The sequence below is a fragment of the Arabidopsis lyrata genome (assembly GCF_000004255.2).
Source record: "Arabidopsis lyrata subsp. lyrata unplaced genomic scaffold ARALYscaffold_1, whole genome shotgun sequence".
Taxonomy (NCBI): Eukaryota; Viridiplantae; Streptophyta; class Magnoliopsida; order Brassicales; family Brassicaceae; genus Arabidopsis; species Arabidopsis lyrata.
In genome coordinates this window covers 1,642,602-1,661,446 of record NW_003302555.1, presented here as the reverse complement: position 1 = coordinate 1,661,446, position 18,845 = coordinate 1,642,602, and the positions used below count along the sequence as shown (strand labels likewise).

At 38.0% G+C, this 18,845-nt stretch overlaps 5 protein-coding genes across 7 annotated transcripts; all 5 read left to right on the top strand.

The window, feature by feature from the left end:
• Window positions 1-107: 107 nt before the first annotated feature.
• Window positions 108-2,713, top strand: LOC9328310 (protein arginine N-methyltransferase PRMT10). The gene is made up of 7 exons (XM_002892202.2): window positions 108-516; window positions 682-874; window positions 1,190-1,295; window positions 1,575-1,764; window positions 1,910-2,095; window positions 2,182-2,265; window positions 2,360-2,713. The coding sequence occupies exons 1-7, from the start codon at window positions 334-336 to the stop codon at window positions 2,534-2,536; spliced, it is 1,119 nt and encodes a 372-aa protein (XP_002892248.1). The 5' UTR covers window positions 108-333; the 3' UTR covers window positions 2,537-2,713.
• Window positions 2,714-2,806: 93 nt separating this feature from the next.
• On the top strand, window positions 2,807-6,765 carry LOC9328309 (ubiquitin carboxyl-terminal hydrolase 2). 2 transcript variants are annotated; one of them, XM_021011676.1, is made up of 3 exons: window positions 2,807-3,191; window positions 3,658-6,206; window positions 6,306-6,765. In XM_021011676.1, the coding sequence occupies exons 2-3, from the start codon at window positions 3,664-3,666 to the stop codon at window positions 6,544-6,546; spliced, it is 2,784 nt and encodes a 927-aa protein (XP_020867335.1). In that variant the 5' UTR covers window positions 2,807-3,191; window positions 3,658-3,663; the 3' UTR covers window positions 6,547-6,765. The 2 variants fall into 2 exon arrangements, with proteins under 2 accessions (XP_020867335.1, XP_020867334.1); XM_021011675.1 differs by having other exon boundaries at window positions 2,807-3,195.
• An 87-nt stretch (window positions 6,766-6,852) lies between these two features.
• LOC9328308 (chromatin assembly factor 1 subunit A-B) lies at window positions 6,853-10,652 on the top strand. The gene is made up of 12 exons (XM_021011679.1): window positions 6,853-7,245; window positions 7,837-7,981; window positions 8,063-8,158; window positions 8,550-8,626; window positions 8,894-8,973; window positions 9,121-9,181; window positions 9,329-9,396; window positions 9,492-9,573; window positions 9,666-9,755; window positions 9,840-9,917; window positions 10,069-10,188; window positions 10,318-10,652. Exons 1-12 carry the CDS (start codon window positions 7,078-7,080, stop codon window positions 10,492-10,494), a joined length of 1,242 nt encoding a protein of 413 aa, XP_020867338.1. The 5' UTR covers window positions 6,853-7,077; the 3' UTR covers window positions 10,495-10,652.
• A 71-nt stretch (window positions 10,653-10,723) lies between these two features.
• LOC9328307 (pentatricopeptide repeat-containing protein At1g04840) lies at window positions 10,724-13,517 on the top strand. Its single transcript, XM_002892199.2, has 2 exons — window positions 10,724-11,971; window positions 12,063-13,517. The coding sequence occupies exons 1-2, from the start codon at window positions 10,807-10,809 to the stop codon at window positions 12,890-12,892; spliced, it is 1,995 nt and encodes a 664-aa protein (XP_002892245.1). The 5' UTR covers window positions 10,724-10,806; the 3' UTR covers window positions 12,893-13,517.
• A 219-nt stretch (window positions 13,518-13,736) lies between these two features.
• LOC9325591 (TBC1 domain family member 13) lies at window positions 13,737-16,759 on the top strand. Of its 2 annotated transcripts, XM_021011677.1 has the most exons (9): window positions 13,737-14,205; window positions 14,336-14,428; window positions 14,579-14,683; window positions 14,908-15,060; window positions 15,195-15,293; window positions 15,376-15,504; window positions 15,806-15,985; window positions 16,203-16,319; window positions 16,438-16,759. In XM_021011677.1, the coding sequence occupies exons 1-9, from the start codon at window positions 13,900-13,902 to the stop codon at window positions 16,600-16,602; spliced, it is 1,347 nt and encodes a 448-aa protein (XP_020867336.1). In that variant the 5' UTR covers window positions 13,737-13,899; the 3' UTR covers window positions 16,603-16,759. The 2 variants fall into 2 exon arrangements, with proteins under 2 accessions (XP_020867336.1, XP_020867337.1); XM_021011678.1 differs by lacking the exon at window positions 15,376-15,504 and having other exon boundaries at window positions 13,764-14,205.
• Window positions 16,760-18,845: the final 2,086 nt, after the last annotated feature.

Genomic DNA, 18,845 nt, shown 5'->3' with positions numbered 1-18,845 from the left:
GAGTTTTTTTTTTTTCATTATTAATGGGATATCGGTTTACTCTCTCGTGCTTCTCCTGTAAATTGGTGACTTAAAATCTGAAAGGGCCGTATAAAATTGGGCTTAGAATGTAAATGGGCCTAAAGAAGTAATCCCTGTAATATGATTTTGAAAGCGGAGGGAGACTTTAATTGATTGGTTTATAAAAGGAACCCTAAGTTTCCGAACTTTGTCCGTCGCCGTCTGAAAAACTCAAGCAGCTCTCACTTCAGCTTTCCAATTAAAGGGAACAAAGTTTTGATTTTTGCCGCAGTCAAAAGCATTACTTTGCAAGAACAAGTGTGTAAGCAAAAGATGAGAAGCTCCCAAAACGGCGGAGGAGGACCGTCGGCTCCAGTTGACAAAGAAGTCGACTACGCTCAGTACTTCTGTACTTACTCCTTCCTCTACCACCAGAAGGATATGCTCTCCGACCGTGTCCGTATGGATGCTTACTTCAATGCCGTCTTCCAGAACAAACATCACTTTGAGGGCAAGGTATAATAATAAAGTTCACATCTTTGAGCTTCATAAGTGCTGGACCACTTTCTATTTGTATGATTTTGGTCTAAAGATTATCTATTGCTAAGTTATACCCATTGGTCTCTCTGTCTTTCTTGTGGTATTAATAGTTTGAATTTTTGTTTTTGTAATGTGATGAAGACGGTCTTAGACGTGGGCACCGGGAGTGGAATTCTTGCAATTTGGTCAGCTCAAGCTGGTGCCAGGAAGGTTTATGCCGTTGAAGCTACTAAAATGGCTGATCATGCTCGTGCCCTTGTCAAAGCCAATAACCTTGACCATATTGTTGAAGTCATTGAAGGGTCTGTCGAAGATATTTCATTGCCTGAGAAAGGTATTCAGTTTCTCTTTTTCTTTTTCTCTTTCACTGCAATGAGAACATATTAGTGTATCATGCTTATTTGCAAGTAGAGAGAGTAAGGAAATAACTAAGTCTTTTGTTAAGTGAGCCTACTGTTACTTGATTTCAGAAGCCTAAAAAGTGACATTGTAAGAGTTTTGGTTAAAGCTACGGATTCAAAAATCAGGGTTTAACTTAGTGGCTATACATTGAGACATTGCAATTTGGTTGAGTTGAACATGTTTCTTCTGATTATTTGTACTCTACTCGAGATTGCGCTAATATCTACGTATTCAATTTATTGGGCAGTTGATGTAATTATCTCGGAGTGGATGGGATACTTCCTTCTGCGAGAGTCCATGTTTGATTCTGTGATTAGTGCTCGTGACCGATGGTTAAAGCCAACAGGTGTCATGTAAGTGGGATTTCTGTTATTTTATTTCTATTCTTTATTGAACATTACAATTTAATGATGCATGATCGTTACTTATGAGTTATGAGCCTATGGCACTTGAGAGTTTAACGCTGTTGTAGCTGTACTTTTAACATCTTGATAGCATAATGTTTTCCTCCAATGCCAGTTACATTATTTCTTATCAAATTTCATGCATAAGTTGTGAGGTCATGTTGCTAATAATATTGATGTTGGTACTGTGTGTATCTAAGCATTACAAATAACCTTTGTATCCAATAGGTACCCTAGTCATGCTCGCATGTGGCTTGCACCCATCAAATCCAATATGGCAGATCGGAAGAGGAATGATTTCGATGGGGCAATGGCAGACTGGCATAACTTTTCGGATGAGATCAAAAGTTACTATGGGGTTGATATGGGAGTTTTAACAAAACCTTTTGCTGAAGAGCAAGAAAAGTATTACATACAGGTGATTTCAGAACTCCTCTTGTTGCAGTTTTAATTTATCTGTAGATATTTTCCTTAGCAGACAGTTGAACAACTAACAAATTGACTTACAAACTGTTTCCTCTGTCATTTTATGGAAACTCATAAAATTTGTCTTTTGTGCACAGACGGCTATGTGGAATGACTTGAATCCACAACAAATCATCGGCACCCCTACAATTGTAAAAGAGATGGATTGTTTGACAGCCTCTGTCAGTGAAATTGAGGAAGTCAGATCAAACGTATCGTCAGTCATCAATGTGGAGCACACAAGGCTATGTGGTTTTGGTGGATGGTTTGATGTTCAGTTCTTGGTTAGTTTGTACAGATTACATTGTTGCATCATGTTGAAGAAACTCTTATACTAACTCGTTGCTTGTTTGTTTTTGTAACTGTCTAGGGGAGAAAAGAAGACCCCGCACAGCAAGAAATCGAGTTGACAACAGCTCCAAGTGAGCAGCACTGCACGCACTGGGGACAACAGGTATGTTACCCCCCAGTCTCTGGTCTATGATGATTAAGGCTTCGATTGTTTCAAACGCTAGCTAATTTCCATGTTATGATTCTGAATCTGGCAGGTTTTCATTATGTCGAATCCTATAAATGTTGAGGAAGGTGATAATCTGAATCTTGGTTTGGTAATGAGCCGGTCCAAGGAAAATCACAGACTAATGGAGATTGAGCTTAAATGTGAAATAAAAGAGTCATCTGGTAACCCCAAAGAATCTTTCAAGAAGACTTACTTCATAGAGTGATTGATTTATACAGAAGCTTTCCTTGGGGATTGCTGGTTCTTGTATCCCATGCATGAACCCAAATGTAATGTTTTGTTGCTTCTGATCTTACCCGAGATTGATACCAATTTTCAAATGATTTTATATGGGTTTGATTTGATGTAATATGTTATAATATTTGCTTATTGTTTTTGGTCATATTATGTGGTATTGATTAAACATCAATTTTTTTTTTATTTTTTTTTTATCCTTATTTCTTAGGTATTAATATATTCTTAGAGATTTTTTTCTCTCAAGATTGTTAACTTTTTTGAACATTTTTAAGAGGTTTAGAATAATTGTTAATGTCTGAAAAAAACTTACTATAGTTTTAAATAATACCTAACTAAATGTTTGAAGATTTTTTTGAGTAAATGTACCAAAATAATTTGGGAGCCTATGTCACACTAGCCCCTTTGTCTGCCCCTCTTTCGGAGCGATTATTTCACATTGTTTCGTCGGACTCTCTGTCTCCTCCTTTTGACGGCGGCAGAAACAACGAAGCACGCACTGATAACACCTATCTCTCTCTCCGTCTAAACCATTTGATTAGTCTAGATCCCAATTCTTCGAGTATCGATTCTTCTTCAATCCTTTTCATGTGAATATCCTCCTAAGCAGCAATCTTTGGGTTTTTGTGGGTAAAATCTCTGGATTCTGCTTTTGCTTTCATACGATTGTTTTCAGCTATACTTGTTTTTTTTTGTTCCCGATTGCGTTAGGGGTCAGGCTTAGTTGAACTATGATATGGAATCTTAATCTGAGTTATTTCGATGCCTAGATTTTGAATTCTGGATCTTTTAGTACTAGTCATTACAAAGTCGGATTATTTCTTTGTTGGTACTTCTTAGAATCCTGCAATTGAAATGGGCAGGCTCGATTTTGAAACTTCTCTGTTCCAGTTATACCATATATGCGTTGATGTGGATTAGTTTCCTGTTGTCTTTATCTGTGCTTTGGTGATATTTCCAAGGTTTATCTATTGGTATCCGCTTCGTTGCTTCATCTGAGTTTGAGTTTTGCTTAGTTGTATTTGATTATGTAGATTTTGTAACAACTTTAATAACTTACTCTCCTTGTCCTGGTTTTAAATTCCATTACAGTAACTGATGGGGAAGAAAGCGAAGAAGAAGGCCCGAGCTCCAACAAAGGAGATTCAGACCACAGAAATTTCCATGAAGGTCTCTGAAGAGCCGCCTAGTCAAGCCGGAGAAATAGCTGAGGGTGACGTTAAACCAGTTAAGGAGACACAAGCTTGTGTGCATTTTGATAAGGGTCTTAATTTGGAGAAAGTGTTGGATAAGATTAAGTCTTCCAGGCAAATTAAGTGTGAAGAATGCAAGGAAGGATTGTCTGGTAAGAGAGGAACTAAAGCAAAGGGCAATAAGGGGAAAAAAGATTTTTCTTCATCTGATAAAAAAGCCATTTGGCTATGTTTGGAATGTGGCTGTTATGTTTGTGGAGGTGTTGGTTTACCAAATGGAGCTCAGAGTCATGTTTTGAGGCATACCAGAGTGACGCGTCACCGATTGGTGATTCAATGGGAAAATCCTCAGTTAAGATGGTGTTTCCCGTGCCGTTCGCTTCTCCCTGTTGTAAAAGAAGATAATGGTGAGAAGAAAGATGTGCTGTCTGAGGTTGTTAAATTGATTAAAGGACGATCTTTGAACAATTTAGCTTCATCTGATATCGAAGATCAGTGCTCAGTAAGTGGCAGTATCACTAGTGATATCAAATTAGAAGGTGCTGCTGTGACCAGTGATATAGAAGCAAGAGAGGGTTATGTTGTGCGAGGTTTAGTTAACCTTGGGAACACATGTTTCTTTAATTCGATAATGCAAAATCTTCTTTCTTTGGATCGGTTACGCGATCACTTCTTGAAGGAGAATGGGTCTGGGGCCGGTAGGCCTCTTGCGTCTTCCCTGAGGAAATTATTCGCTGAAACGAAACCAGAGGCAGGCTTGAAGAGTGTGATAAATCCTAGAGTCTTTTTTGGGTCTTTCTGTTCTAAGGCACCCCAGTTTCGTGGATATGACCAGCATGATAGCCACGAGTTGCTACGCTGTTTGCTAGATGCGTTAAGCACCGAAGAATCGGCTTTGAGAAAGAAGCGTGGTATTTCTGATAATGATGAGAAATCTACTACACTCATAGATTCTGTATTTGGAGGGGAAACGTCGAGCATTGTTCGTTGTATGGAGTGCGGGCATTCGTCAAAAGTCTATGAGCCGTTTTTGGATCTCTCCTTACCCGTACCATTCAAGAAAAGCCCTCCTAAAAAGCTACAACCTGTTTCTCGAGCAAGAAAAGCTAAGCTTCCACCAAAAAGAGTCCCTAAGAATGTGTCAAAAGTAAGTAAGGTTTCAAATGTTCTCCCAAGTAAGGCTCTTTCAGAACTGAATTCTCCGGGAAAAGCTTTGGTTGTCATAGCTGATTCAGACACATCGTGTTCTAGTTTTGCACCCCTTGATAATGGTCCGGTTTTAGAGACTCTTTCAGTTCTAACCGCTGACAATAAGCAGGCCTCAGAAAGTGTAACACAAAGTGATACTGGTTTTGATAGCTTCTGGTTGGATATTATTGGACCAGAAAACTCTGGAGATGAGACGAATTTGGATATGCAAGAAGATGGTACTGATAATGTCTCTACAACTGAGGGTGATCAGAGTTTGGAATGTAACACAGAGAGGCTGATGCAAGACAATGTACAAGCTATGCAGTCTGATGAAGGCCCAGTTACGAGCGGTATTTCTGCTGAATTCATTCAAGCTAGTTGCATCAGTTGTGATCCTGGTATAGGGGAAAGTTCTTCCTCGGTGAATCCTTGGGACGAGGAAGAGCTTCCTTTGGTGGTTGGAGATTCGCAAATTCTGTACATGCCATACAACGAAATATCCTGTAATGATAAATCAGTTGCGGAAGGTGAGTTTGAAGCTTCATCTTCATTTGGTACTGGTGATCATGAACCACAAAACAGTGATTTTGTTGATTTTGGCGGTTTATTTGATGAGCCCGAGACTACCGAAGGACCTGTCTTTGGACCTCCTTCCAAGGCTGAAGCTTCGGGAGTTGGTATTATGGCGTTCAGCAGCGAGTCTGATCCTGAAGAAATCGATGATTCGGATTCACCGGTGTCTGTAGAAAGGTGTTTGGCTCATTTCACAAAGCCTGAGATATTGTCGGATGACAATGCTTGGCACTGCGAGAACTGTTCAAAGAACCTGAAACTCCAACGGTTGAGAGAAAAGCAAAAATCCAAGAAAGATGAATCGAGATCAAGCAACACAAGCAACGGATGGGTGAAAGAAAATGAAAGTGAAGGTTTTGGAGAAACTGATATTTTGGCTGTTAAACAAGATCCAAATGATACTTGTTGTGTCAAGGATCATAGCTCTAATGGGAGAAAAGCTACGAGGTCTCACTCAGCTGATGAAAGTGAATCCAAAGGAACTCAAGATGAAGACGAAGATTCTGAGAAAGTGATCACAGTGAAGAGAGATGCAAGTAAAAGAGTACTTATAAACAAAGCCCCACCTGTCCTAACCATTCATCTAAAGCGATTCAGCCAAGATTTGCGTGGTAGGCTAAGTAAGTTAAATGGTCATGTTGCTTTCCAAGAGGTCATCGATCTTGGACAATATATGGACACAAGGTATCATCATCTCTCATCTTCTTCTATATAACCACATTTTGATCTGTCTTTTACCTAAATCTCCATGAAACTAATTCTTCAATCTTTTGGTTCTTTCAGGTTTAGCGGAGAAGACCCACCCGTTTACAGACTGGCTGGATTGGTGGAGCATTCAGGGACGATGAGAGGAGGTCATTATGTGGCATATGTTAGAGGAGGTCAGCGAGTGAAAGAGAGTGATTCCTCATCCACTGTGTGGTATAACGTAAGCGATGCACATGTTCGTCAGGTTTCATTGGAAAAGGTTCTGCATTCTGAAGCTTATATCTTGTTCTATGAACGGATCATCTCACAAGACTGAGAAATGATTTTGTTTCCATTATACTGAAAAAGGAAAGAAGAAAACCAGTTTTGATCTTCTTCCCTACAGCTTGTGCTGGGAAAGTTTTTGACGATCACATTAGATCAAATACCATTAATTTTGTTTTTTCTTATTGTATTTTGGAGTCATGAAAATTTCATTATATGTATCAGAAACATGTCTGAAAATATTTGAGCCTCTCAAATGAGTTACATTCTATTTTTCCATATACAAAAAAAAATGAGTTGGTTCTATTTCGTACAATTTGGATCGTCCGGTTCAAACTGGTGTGATCTTAACAGAAGTTCCGGTTACCAAACCGTTAACTGCGTACCGAATCTTAACCGATGGAATCAATTTACTCCAATGTGAGAACCGGAAACAACTGAACCGGCGGTACTGGAAACGATTGAACCGACCCTACGTCTTCCTCTCTCCACAAGCAACGAACGGACTTCCCCATTTAAGGGAAGGGAAAGAAAGACAATCGAGTCTCGAGTCTGTGAAACCAAGTCGAGAGAGATTGTAGCCATGGCAGGAGTATCGCTCAAGTGTGGCGATTGTGGGACGCTGCTGAAGTCCGTGGAGGAGGCTCAGGAGCACGCCGAGCTCACCTCTCACTCCAATTTCGCCGAGTCCACTGAGGCCGTGCTCAATCTCGTTTGTACTACTTGCAGCAAGCCTTGTCGCTCTAAAACCGTACGGATCTTTGATTCTCATCGCTCTCTATCTTTTTTTTGTTCTTGATGAATTTTAGTTGGCTTTTGGTTGGTGGTGGTTAGAAAGTTACAAGCAGATCTCATGATTTCTAGTTTAATACATGTAATTTCGATGTTTCTTCGTTCTTTAAACGGTTTTGACTCTGTGATCTCGATTTTATGCTACTATTGCAACCTTTTACTGGCTCTGTGGTTTCGAGTTGATAGGTTTTGACTTGAGTTTTGAATGAAATTCAGTCTGTTTCATGTGTTTCCCGCTGATTGGTGTTAATTAGAGCGTGAAGTTAAAAGTTTTACTCCGCATAGCCCTATTCTTGGTTTTCAGATCTCAATCCTTTTGGGCTTTCTGGATGCTTCATTCGTTTTTTTGTTTGTCTGGTTGAATTGAGTTCCTTGGTTTGATTGCTTGTGTACTTTGGTTTCTGCAATTTGGTAAGAGTTTCTTGACTACTGTATTGATTTGCCTTAGAGTCAAGGAACTGTTTCTACTATGTCCATTGACTGGAACGGAACTATGCTCTAGTATTTTGATTATTTCTGATTGCTTGTCTCGTTCTTATACAATGTGAAGGAAAGCGATTTGCACACGAAAAGAACAGGGCATACTGAGTTTGTAGATAAGACATTGGAGACGGTAAAACCCATCACCTTGGAAGCTCCTAAGGTTGCTATGGAGATTGACGATAATGCTAGTGGTAGTGGAGAGGCTGCTGAAGGTACAGTGCCATGTTAATGTATATGTATTGCATGAGTTTCTGAATGTGACTTTAACGCTATTTCTTATGGTCACTCTGCAGAGATGGTTGTTCCAGACGTTGACAATAACATTCTCGAGGAACTTGAAGCGATGGGCTTCCCTAAAGCTCGTGCTACCCGAGCACTCCATTACTCTGGTATAAATCTAATTTTTGGTTGTGGGCTCCTATTATAATCTTTGGTTCACGTAGGTTTCATATCTCCTCTAAGAATTATCTGAAGTGTAACATGGTCATATGCATAACAGCTCCAAAATTTATGGCCACTGGTCACAATAGGGAATCAGGGAGTAGCTTATTGATTAAATGTTATGCTTTGTGAATAGCGTTTAAAGCTTGATTGTGTGCAACTGAGCTCTTGTTCACGTCTTTTCTTTTTGAACTCTGGATTGATATAGAAACTGTCATCTATCTCATTGTGTTCAATTAGATCTCCTTCTTCTCTTCTCTTTATCTCTTTCTTAATCTTTGTTCAGATGTCATCTGAATCTCGAAATTCTTTTACACATTTTGAAATTCATTCCTTCAGGTAATGCCAGTCTCGAGGCTGCAGTTAATTGGGTGGTGGAGCATGAGAATGATCCTGACGTAGATGAAATGCCAAAGGTGGGTGTTTTGTCAATTGTTACTTTTCAGCAGAATGTCTGTTCTGGACTGTTTTGTTTCTTGATAATTGCACTCCAAATCCCGATTTTTAGTTCTTGTCTCAACGTGAAAAGTGTTTTTTTTTTTGCTTGATGCGACAATTTTGAGGTCAAAATTTTCTGTATATTTCATCTTTCAACTATCTTGTTGTATTAGGCATATATGTGGTCTTAAAATTACTCCATTGTTTCCCTTACTGTTATTTCTATGTTGTTGACTGTTGCCTAGGTGCCTGCCAACTCCAATGTTGGGCCTGCCAAACCTGCTCTTACGCCAGAAGAAGTGAAGCTAAAAGCACAAGAATTAAGGTTCGATGAGTATTCTGTTTTACTGTCCCTATTTGTTTCCTTTTATAGCGTGCACCAATGACATATTGACACTACACTTTTATCATGCATAACCTAGACCATGAAAATGTCTACACTTCAATTTATATTCGTTATTCCATATCTCAGGGAACGTGCGCGGAAGAAGAAAGAAGAGGAAGAGAAACGGATGGAACGTGAAAGAGAGAAGGTTTTCTGTCTCTGATCCTTTTTTAATTGTGTTATCTAAAATAACTTAATTAGGTGCTTGTAGTATGTGTTAGAAACATATTGTGTCATTGCTGAAACTGTAAGCACTTCTTTGTTATCATCTTTTAACATGTTGGTATTGGCTCAGGAGCGAATTAGGATTGGCAAGGAACTCTTAGAAGCAAAGCGGATGGAAGAAGTAAACGAAAGGAAACGGTTCGTCTTTCTGGTTATAATGTCAGGCTTATCAGCTGTATTCTTATTTTTGTTTTTGTGTAATAAAATGACTACTTATTGTTTTTGTGTTTCAGTCTAATGTTTTTGCGTAAAGCCGAGAAAGAAGAAGAAAAACGGGCTAGGGAAAAGATCCGTCAAAAGCTTGAAGAAGACAAGGTATCTCTAATGTAGTAGATTTACGTACGTTTTTCATTACATTTATATTTCTCAACAGAAAACCTTGAAGACTCATATATACATTTTAACAGGCTGAAAGAAGGCGAAAACTTGGATTGCCTCTGGAAGATCCTGCAACTGCAGCTGCAAAACCCTCGGTGCCAGTTGCGGAGGAGAAGAAGGTAAACAAAAAAAAAATCAAAATCTAGTTATATTTTGTCATCTCTTGTTCTGTGCTTTTTCTTATAGACATTTTTTTTTGGCAGATTTCATTGCCAATTAGACCGGCCACAAAGACTGAACAAATGAGAGAATGCTTGAGGTCCCTTAAACAAACCCACAAGGTAAATACATTAAACATATATCAACCCACACGTTCTAAGAAACAATGAGCCCAACAGTAATCTTTTGGAAATCGAGGAAAAAAAGGAAAAAGGGTTCAAGGAGGATCAAGTAAAGTTTTGAGTATAACATTAATTTTGCTTGTTGGTTCAGGAGGATGATGCTAAAGTGAAGAGAGCGTTCCAGACTCTGCTGACTTACATGGGAAATGTCGCTAAGAATCCAGATGAAGAAAAATTCCGGAAAATTAGACTGACCAATCAAACATTTCAGGTAAACAATCTGCCATAAAAATGCGCATCTAGATTTATTTGATTAGTCAACAAATTTGATTGAAGGCACAACGATGATGATAGTCGAGTTTCTTACCTGTCATGGTTCTTGGGATGAAAATATAAACAGGAAAGGGTTGGTTCACTGAGAGGAGGCATAGAGTTCATGGAGCTATGTGGGTTTGAGAAAATTGAAGGAGGAGAGTTCTTGTTCTTGCCTAGAGACAAGATCGATTCCGCCATCATAAACTCAGCTGGAACAGAGCTCAATTCCGCCATCAACAACCCCTTCTTTGGAGTTCTTTAAATCGATGCCATCTTATTCTTGCGTCAGATCTATGAAACTATAAAAAAAAAATTCGGATATCAACATGAATAATACTGTCTAGTGACATTCTTTTTGTTTTTGTTTAATAAGTGAAAAATTCGGAGAGCAGAACTAAAAGATCTTCAATTACTGTTTAATCCCTCTTGTTCCATTCTCTTTTCGTCTGAACCGGTTCGAAACAGTTTGATAGATATCGAGAAATACGGTTAAGATAAGTAGCCACTAGCCAATATATAAGAGTCTTTGCACCGCGAGATCTGATGACTGATATGAGAGCGTATTCGGGTACCGATGAAATCGCTTTATGTTCTTTTTAAACCGAAATCTTCGCCCGCCAAAATATATTTTCCGGCCGATCGTCGAGCCTCACCGGACGAGTCTCACTTCATATCTCTGATTCACACCTGCAAAGACACCGTAAGCCTCCGCCTTGTTCACGCCCATATCCTCCGTCGCGGCGTCCTCAGTAGCCGCGTCGCTGCTCAGCTGGTATCTTGCTCTTCGCTTCTCAAGTCCCCAGATTATAGCCTCTCGATTTTCAGAAATTCTGAAGAGAGGAATCCTTTTGTTTTCAATGCTTTGATCCGTGGTTTGACGGAGAATGCTCGTTTCGAGTGTTCGGTTCGTCATTTCATTCTCATGTTAACGCTTGGTGTGAAACCCGATCGGCTAACTTTTCCGTTTGTACTCAAGTCTAATTCAAAATTAGGGTTTAGATGGTTGGGTAGAGCTCTTCATGCCGCGACTTTGAAGAATTTCGTTGACTGTGATTCCTTCGTCAGGGTATCCTTGGTTGATATGTACGCCAAGACCGGACAATTAAATCATGCCTTCCAAGTGTTCGAAGAAACTCCTGATAGAATCAAGAAGGAGAGTATTTTGCTATGGAATGTTTTGGTTAATGGGTATTGTCGAGCCAAGGATATGCAAATGGCTACAACACTTTTTCGGTCCATGCCTGAGAGAAATTCAGGATCTTGGAGTACTCTGATTAAGGGTTATGTTGATAACGGCGAGTTGAACAGAGCCAAGCAGCTTTTTGAATTAATGCCAGAGAAAAATGTGGTGTCTTGGACAACATTAATTAATGGGTTTTCTCAAACTGGCGACTATGAAACTGCCATTTCTACCTATTTTGAGATGCTAGAGAAGGGCTTGAAGCCTAATGAATACACAGTTGCTGCTGTGCTCTCTGCATGCTCAAAATCTGGTGCTCTTGGATCAGGAATAAGAATTCATGGTTATATTTTGGACAATGGGATTAAGTTGGATAGAGCTATAGGGACATCTCTCTTAGACATGTACGCAAAATGTGGGGAAGTCGACTGTGCGGCTACTGTGTTCAGTAATATGAACCATAAGGATATTCTTTCTTGGACTGCTATGATACAAGGTTGGGCGGTTCATGGACGCTTTCATCAGGCTATCCAATGTTTCAGGCAAATGATGTATTCTGGTAAACGATTTGTCCAGTCTAAAAATTTAGCTTATTCTCATTTCTTTGTCCTTGGATTCACTAAGTTTAATTGTATGCATAATGCATGCAGGAGAGAAGCCAGATGAGGTTGTGTTTCTTGCGGTTCTGACTGCATGCTTGAACTCAGGCGAAGTAGACCTGGGTCTTAATTTCTTCGATAGCATGAGGCTTGACTATGCAATTGAGCCCACACTGAAACATTATGTGTTAGTTGTTGATCTGTTAGGTAGAGCAGGGAAGTTGGACGAAGCACATGAGCTTGTAGAATATATGCCGATAAATCCTGATCTTACTACATGGGCTGCACTCTATCGTGCTTGCAAGGCACACAAGAGTAATAGGACTGATATTGTGTTGCAAAATCTTCTGGAACTTGATCCAGAGCTTCGTGGTAGTTACATTTTCTTAGACAAAACTCATGCGGCTAAAGGGAAGTATCAAGATGTAGAGAAAAGAAGATTATCGTTGCAGAAGAAAGTCAAAGAAAGATCCATGGGATGTAGTTACATTGAATTAGACTGTCAACTGAACAAATTTGCAGCTGATGATTATACTCATAAGCAAGCACAAGAGATACGTTTGAAGCTTGAGGGAATCATATCGCTCGCGATTGAGAGAGGATACATTCCGGGAGCTGATTGGTCGATTCATGACATTGAAGAAGAAGAGAAGGAAAGTGTTACGGGAATACATAGTGAGAAACTGGCTCTTACACTTGGGCTTCTAAGGACTGCTCCTGGAACCACGATAAGGATCATTAAAAACCTTAGAATATGCGGAGATTGTCATTCTTTAATGAAATATGTTAGTAAGATCAGCCAAAGAGGTATCCTACTGAGAGATGCAAGACAGTTTCATCATTTCAAAGATGGAAGCTGTTCATGTGGTGATTATTGGTGATATAGTTGATCAGTTAGGTGCCTTCAGGTTCGTCAACAACAATGACTCAAACCAAAAAGAAGAATGTGATGTCCTGTAACATCCCAGCCCCAGCTGCTTGAAAGTTTTGTTTATTCATGGATTCCGGTACAAATCTTGTCCTGTTCTTGTCCGGTACACAAGAGTAGGAATTAGGACAAGCTCATGATTTCTGAGACCAGACCACACACCACAGCGATCAGGCCGAGGTGATTCCGGGTTACTTGTGTAACCCCACAGGCCTGGAAGTGAAAGAGAGGGGGGGGGGGGGGCTCAGGTGGGTTTACTTGTGTTTGTGAGGTTGAAAATTCCAATATTCCTTTTTTTAATATAAAATATAAGAATTTTCATAAGCTAAGATTTTTTGTAAGATAAAAGGAATTTGGCCAAGAAAAAAGATTATGATGAAGGAGATGTTAGTATATGTATGTAGGTGTCATGTGTATTATTGAAGACGACGAAACACATGGCAATTGTATGTGAAGCAGAGCTATATCACATGAGAACAAATGCCAGTCGCCAAGGTTAATTGGGTCCATCACTTTTGTTGATTAATCTTGTGTTTGTATATCATCACTTTATATCATAGTTGTTGTTGTTTTATGTTCTTCCCATTTTAAATTAGATTATTTTGTTGACAACCAAAAATTACCTTAACTCTTTATATCACTGATCTACCAAATTTTTTACAAATGATATTACTGACCGACTATGGATTTAACTATTTAAGGATTTCCGAACAAAACAAACGGGGGAAAATTGAATAATTAAAAAGAAAGGGATAAATGTGTAAAGAATCAACAATATTGAGGGCTATATGTAATATTAATTTCTTCGATTCTTCTCTCTCTTTCTCTCTCTCTCTGAGAGAGGAAGCTAACGAGCTTCCATTAATCACCGACTCGCAGAACCTTTCTCTCTTTCTCGAAACCTCGGAAATCGAATCTGCGCGAGTTTCAATCGATTGATTGATCCATCAAACACTAGAGATGGTGAGGAAAAAGGTACCGGAATGGCTTAATAGCACCATGTGGTCTACTCCTCCTCCGCCGTCTTCTTACGACGACGGTCTCCTCCGCCATTCCCCCGTCACTAAAATGAAGGAAGAGGCACAATCGGTTTCCGTTGCTCCCAGGCTTAATTCTGCTCCTCCGCCTTCTTCCACCGCTTCGGTTCCATCGCCGTCGCATAGACCGAGGAACGGTAGCAGTATCTCTGGTGGTAGTGGCGAATATGGAAACTCCGCTGGTCCTTCCGCCGAAGATTTTTCCCGCCAGGCTCATGTCTCAGCGGAGGTCAATGCAACCTTCCTTTTTTGCTTTATCAATACAAAATTTTCAAATTCTTCCTCCAGCGTGTTGTGGTCTAATTGCTCAGTTTCTTAATGTTTTTTGTTTTCTTCTTCTTCATTGGTTTTTGTTATAGTTATCGAAGAAGGTGATCAACATGAAGGAATTGAGGAGTCTAGCTTTACAAAGTTTGCCTGATTCTCCTGGAATCCGTTCAACTGTCTGGAAGGTAGGCATTACGAGAATCATGATTTTGGTTTGTTTTCACTTAGAAATCAGAATCTATTTCGTGGTAAGGCAACAATGCATAGAACTGAGACTGAGAGTCTGATATAATTGAAAACCTTACTAGGCCTCTGAAATATGATTCTCTTTGCAGCTTTTGCTTGGTTACTTGCCACCTGAACGTTCACTCTGGTCAACTGAGTTGAAACAAAAGAGATCCCAATACAAGCACTACAAGGATGAGCTTCTGACGAGTCCTGTAAGTAATCCTGCTCTTTTGTTTCTTGCCTAGGAGTTATTGTCAGTTTTGCATGCTATCTGTTTTCAACTATTTCGATTATCTAGTTGTGATATGTCAAGTGTGTATTATTCTCGCTGTTTTGTGAACTTTTGAAAGTCCTTTTTCTCGTCTAGAAAGTTTCTGTACACAAGTATCTTTTCTTGAAATGTGTTTGTACCTCTAAATGATTCTGGGTTAGTTAGTCAGAAATCACATGGAAAATGGTGCGGTCAAAGGGCTTTGACAACTATGACTTGAAGAGTGAAAGCCGATGCATGCTTGCCCGATCCAGAATAACTGACGAGGACCACCCTTTAAGTCTAGGGAAGGCTAGCATCTGGAATACTTACTTCCAGGTACTATATCTTGCATCTTGAGCTGGTCTAAAATCTTTTAGAAAGACCTCAGTGCATTACTTAAGGACATGATTAAAGGTTATATAGTATTCAATTTGTTCACTAGTTCCATCATCACTCTTTTATTAATGTAGGATACGGAGACCATAGAACAAATAGACAGAGATGTCAAGCGTACACATCCAGACATACCCTTTTTCTCCGCTGAATCATCGTTTGCGCGTTCTAATCAGGTAACCTTTTGTGTTCTCATTAGCAAATTTTCACCTATTGTTGATTAATCAAGCTCAGTAATGTTTCCTTTTACATGTCTAGGAATCTATGAAGAATATATTACTTGTATTTGCGAAGTTAAATCAAGGCATCAGATATGTTCAAGGGATGAACGAAATTTTAGCTCCTATCTTTTATGTATTCCGTAACGACCCTGATGAAGATAGTTCAGTAAGTAGATTCTTTTTGTTTCTTTGATACCCTTTAAACAACTTTCACATGATAGGGTGTATATAACTTTAAGGTAACAGTGCTAGTCTGGACCCTCAATATTTTCAAGATATGACTTCCTCTTAAGTAAACCGTAAACCTATATCAAGACTGTTTTACTATATGCTATATCACAGAATTACAAATTAAAAAGAAACCTGTATTCTATTAGTATGAATCTGACCTCTCTGCCTATTTTTCTTAGAAGATTGGTTCGTGTATGATGCATTCTTTTCATATTAACTCTTTTCAAAATATGCAGTCCCATGCGGAAGCAGATGCATTCTTTTGCTTTGTTGAATTGTTGAGTGGATTTCGAGACTTCTACTGTCAACAACTCGACAATAGTGTGGTGGGAATCCGATCTGCAATTACAAGGCTCTCACAACTTGTGAGGAAGCATGATGAGGAACTGTGGCGTCATCTAGAGATCACCACAAAAGTAAGACATCGATATTTTTTTTCTATCATGTCTTTTTGTTGTGACAACAACCATATTTGTCGTTATGCTACTATAGTCCTAATTATCTGCTTTGTCCGGAAGATAAATTCTAATGATCCCGTCAGCTTACTTAGTATTCTTGTTCTCTCGTCTACAACATAATAACAGTGGTTTGGACCCTCTGAGACTGACATTGTATAGATTCTATGGATTACAGGTAAATCCACAGTTTTATGCATTTAGGTGGATCACTCTCCTCCTTACTCAAGAGTTTAGTTTCTTTGACTGTCTTCACATATGGGATGCACTCTTAAGTGACCCAGAAGGTCCGCTGGTAAGATCGACGCATGCCTGAAATCAAATCAATAGATGCAGATGTCTCATTAATTCTCTGTTTCAGCAATGTTCCTTTCATTTGCTTGAATAACAAAACCCAGTTTGTATTGTTGCAGGAAAGCTTACTGGGGATATGTTGTGCGATGCTGGTACTGGTGAGGAGGAGGCTAATCGCGGGGGATTTCACATCGAATATGAAGTTACTTCAACACTATCCAACTACAAACATCAGCCATCTCTTGTATGTAGCCAATAAACTTCGTTCCAAAATGTTAGTATAAGCCCTTTTGTTGTTTCTTCTAACTTTGATAAGACCAACTTTGTTAGTTGTCCCCCATTACAGCATACAAAGCTTTTTTTGTTTTGTTTTACACGGTACATTTATTTTACTCTCTAAATCGCAATGTGTTTGTTTGTTACGGTGTCGTTTTGGAGATCTTCCGTGTTTGTAAATTGTCCGACGGAAAGACGGAAAGGTAAACTACGAGTTTGGCTTGTCAGAGTTCAAATTTAGAATGTTCTTAATATATGTATGTAAACATCGAAGATACAACCTTATTATCAGCTTAACAGTTAATACGTATGAAAATAAGTCATTTTATCATATTTCTTTTATATAGTTTTGTTCCAAAATTCTGACTTTTATAACTTTGGTGGTTTGTTAGTATCAGCAATGTGTTACCATTCCAATTCACTCTGTATACGTCTACTGAATATTGATATCTAATTTTCATTGTCATCTTTGTATATTCAATTAATAAATTCAATCATTATTAAAAAAGATTATTTAATATCTTGCTTATATATATATATTCGTTTGGTTCAATAGGGTTAAATAAAAAATAAAAATGTAAATAATTAATTGCCTCACAAGAAGTTTCACTCTTACATTGGTCCATTTGATATTTTAACAACTTTTTTGTTTGTTTTTAAAATATATCTTTTCTATCTATACTAGTATTTTCGCAAAACTTTAGTGACGGGTGGTTAAAAATGCTTCTGGGTTAATCGGATATCCGACCCATTTACAAATTTTGGTCAAAAAGTTTATTAGGTCGGGTTATATTTAACCCAACTCATACACCGGATATTCCATATTTAATAATTTAGATATTTAGAAGATTTGATTAAGATTTATAATTATAATTCTCCTATAATCTTTGTTTGATTTATTTTTAACTGTTTTGAATTATCATATAATACATAAAGTAAAAAAAAATTAATTTTTTTCGGCATATACTGTGATTCGAAATTTTTTTAAACGGACATATATTATCCAATTGACGAAAATGTGTGTTCAACGTTCTACATCGATTAAAATATTTAGACAATGATTCAGAATCATATCATAAATAAGATCAACATTAATAAAATAAATAAGTTTTTTGGCCGGACGGGTTTGGCGGGACAGGTTTTTGAATCAACAATAATAAAAAAAATTAAAATATAATTTATCCGCCGCTTCAATACGGATTAAATTCTTAATTTTTTATAATACCACCAATATTAGACATATTAAATCAGTCTCATTTAAAAAAGATTGTATAAAACCAAAAAGTGTCTTGTGGTATAATGTTACTTAATAACAATTGTAAACTATAAAATATAAATATCTTAGAAAATTATACAATTTGTAAACTTTTATATATGATAAATAATCGTTAAATTTTAAAAATTACTACTTTTAGAAAACAAATCACGGGACGGATTAAGAAGTTACATGACGGGTTATATTCCGGAATGAAGTTATATGGTGGACGATTTTTAATCAATATTTATAAAATTTTAAAATATCATTAACATGCCGCTTTAATACAGATTAAATCTTTAGTTTATTAAAATATAAATGTCTTAGAGAATGATATGATTTGTAAACTTTTATATATAATAAATAATCATTAAATTTTAAAATAAAAACAAATCACAGGACGAATTAAGAAATTACGGAACGGCTTATATTTCGGAACGGGTTTATATGGCGGATGAATTTGAATCAATATTTATAAATATCTTCAGTTTATTAACAATTGTCTCGTGGACTCGTGGTATACCGTTACTTAATAACAATTGTAAACTATACTATAAATAAATATTTTATAAGAAAATACAATTTACAAAATATTTTTATACTAATTTTAAAAATAAATCATCCCGCAGTGTAATAAAATCTAGTATGAGAAGTATAGTTGTAAGTTGTAACCGTATAAATTTATGTGGGCTTTTTATGTTATAAGGCTAATAAATATTTGACTAAAAATAAAACAGATATGGGTTCACTTAAAAAAGGCCCGACAAGGTTAATCTTATAGTTGGTCAAACAAAGGCCAGTTGCGTTTTGATCAGTTGAAAACGCCCCACACGCGCCCAGTTTATTAATTTTAGCAAAAAAAACGCATTTTCCGCAGTCTATAGTCCAGAGATTTCGCGGAGGTGGCGTAGACGCGCTCAGTATGAGAGTGGGTAAAATATTTGCATTTGGGAGTTCGACAACCACGCGCCTCCCTCTTGGGCTCACTTTTATTCT

What these genes read in the sequence shown, in the direction of transcription:
- LOC9325591 (XM_021011677.1), top strand. Translation starts at nt 13,900, where the DNA reads ATGGTGAGGAAAAAGGTACCGGAATGGCTTAATAGCACCATGTGGTCT. An exon ending in TCCGTTCAACTGTCTGGAAG is followed by an intron (nt 14,429 to 14,578) that starts GTAGGCATTACG and finishes TTCTCTTTGCAG; the next exon opens with CTTTTGCTTGGTTACTTGCC. An exon ending in TCTGGAATACTTACTTCCAG is followed by an intron (nt 15,061 to 15,194) that starts GTACTATATCTT and finishes TTATTAATGTAG; the next exon opens with GATACGGAGACCATAGAACA.
- LOC9328309 (XM_021011676.1), top strand. Translation starts at nt 3,664, where the DNA reads ATGGGGAAGAAAGCGAAGAAGAAGGCCCGAGCTCCAACAAAGGAGATT. An exon ending in GGACAATATATGGACACAAG is followed by an intron (nt 6,207 to 6,305) that starts GTATCATCATCT and finishes TGGTTCTTTCAG; the next exon opens with GTTTAGCGGAGAAGACCCAC.
- LOC9328310 (XM_002892202.2), top strand. Translation starts at nt 334, where the DNA reads ATGAGAAGCTCCCAAAACGGCGGAGGAGGACCGTCGGCTCCAGTTGAC. An exon ending in TATTTCATTGCCTGAGAAAG is followed by an intron (nt 875 to 1,189) that starts GTATTCAGTTTC and finishes TTTATTGGGCAG; the next exon opens with TTGATGTAATTATCTCGGAG. An exon ending in AAGAAAAGTATTACATACAG is followed by an intron (nt 1,765 to 1,909) that starts GTGATTTCAGAA and finishes TTTTGTGCACAG; the next exon opens with ACGGCTATGTGGAATGACTT.
- LOC9328308 (XM_021011679.1), top strand. Translation starts at nt 7,078, where the DNA reads ATGGCAGGAGTATCGCTCAAGTGTGGCGATTGTGGGACGCTGCTGAAG. An exon ending in ACGTAGATGAAATGCCAAAG is followed by an intron (nt 8,627 to 8,893) that starts GTGGGTGTTTTG and finishes ACTGTTGCCTAG; the next exon opens with GTGCCTGCCAACTCCAATGT. An exon ending in CTAAAAGCACAAGAATTAAG is followed by an intron (nt 8,974 to 9,120) that starts GTTCGATGAGTA and finishes TCCATATCTCAG; the next exon opens with GGAACGTGCGCGGAAGAAGA.
- LOC9328307 (XM_002892199.2), top strand. Translation starts at nt 10,807, where the DNA reads ATGAAATCGCTTTATGTTCTTTTTAAACCGAAATCTTCGCCCGCCAAA. An exon ending in CAGGCAAATGATGTATTCTG is followed by an intron (nt 11,972 to 12,062) that starts GTAAACGATTTG and finishes TAATGCATGCAG; the next exon opens with GAGAGAAGCCAGATGAGGTT.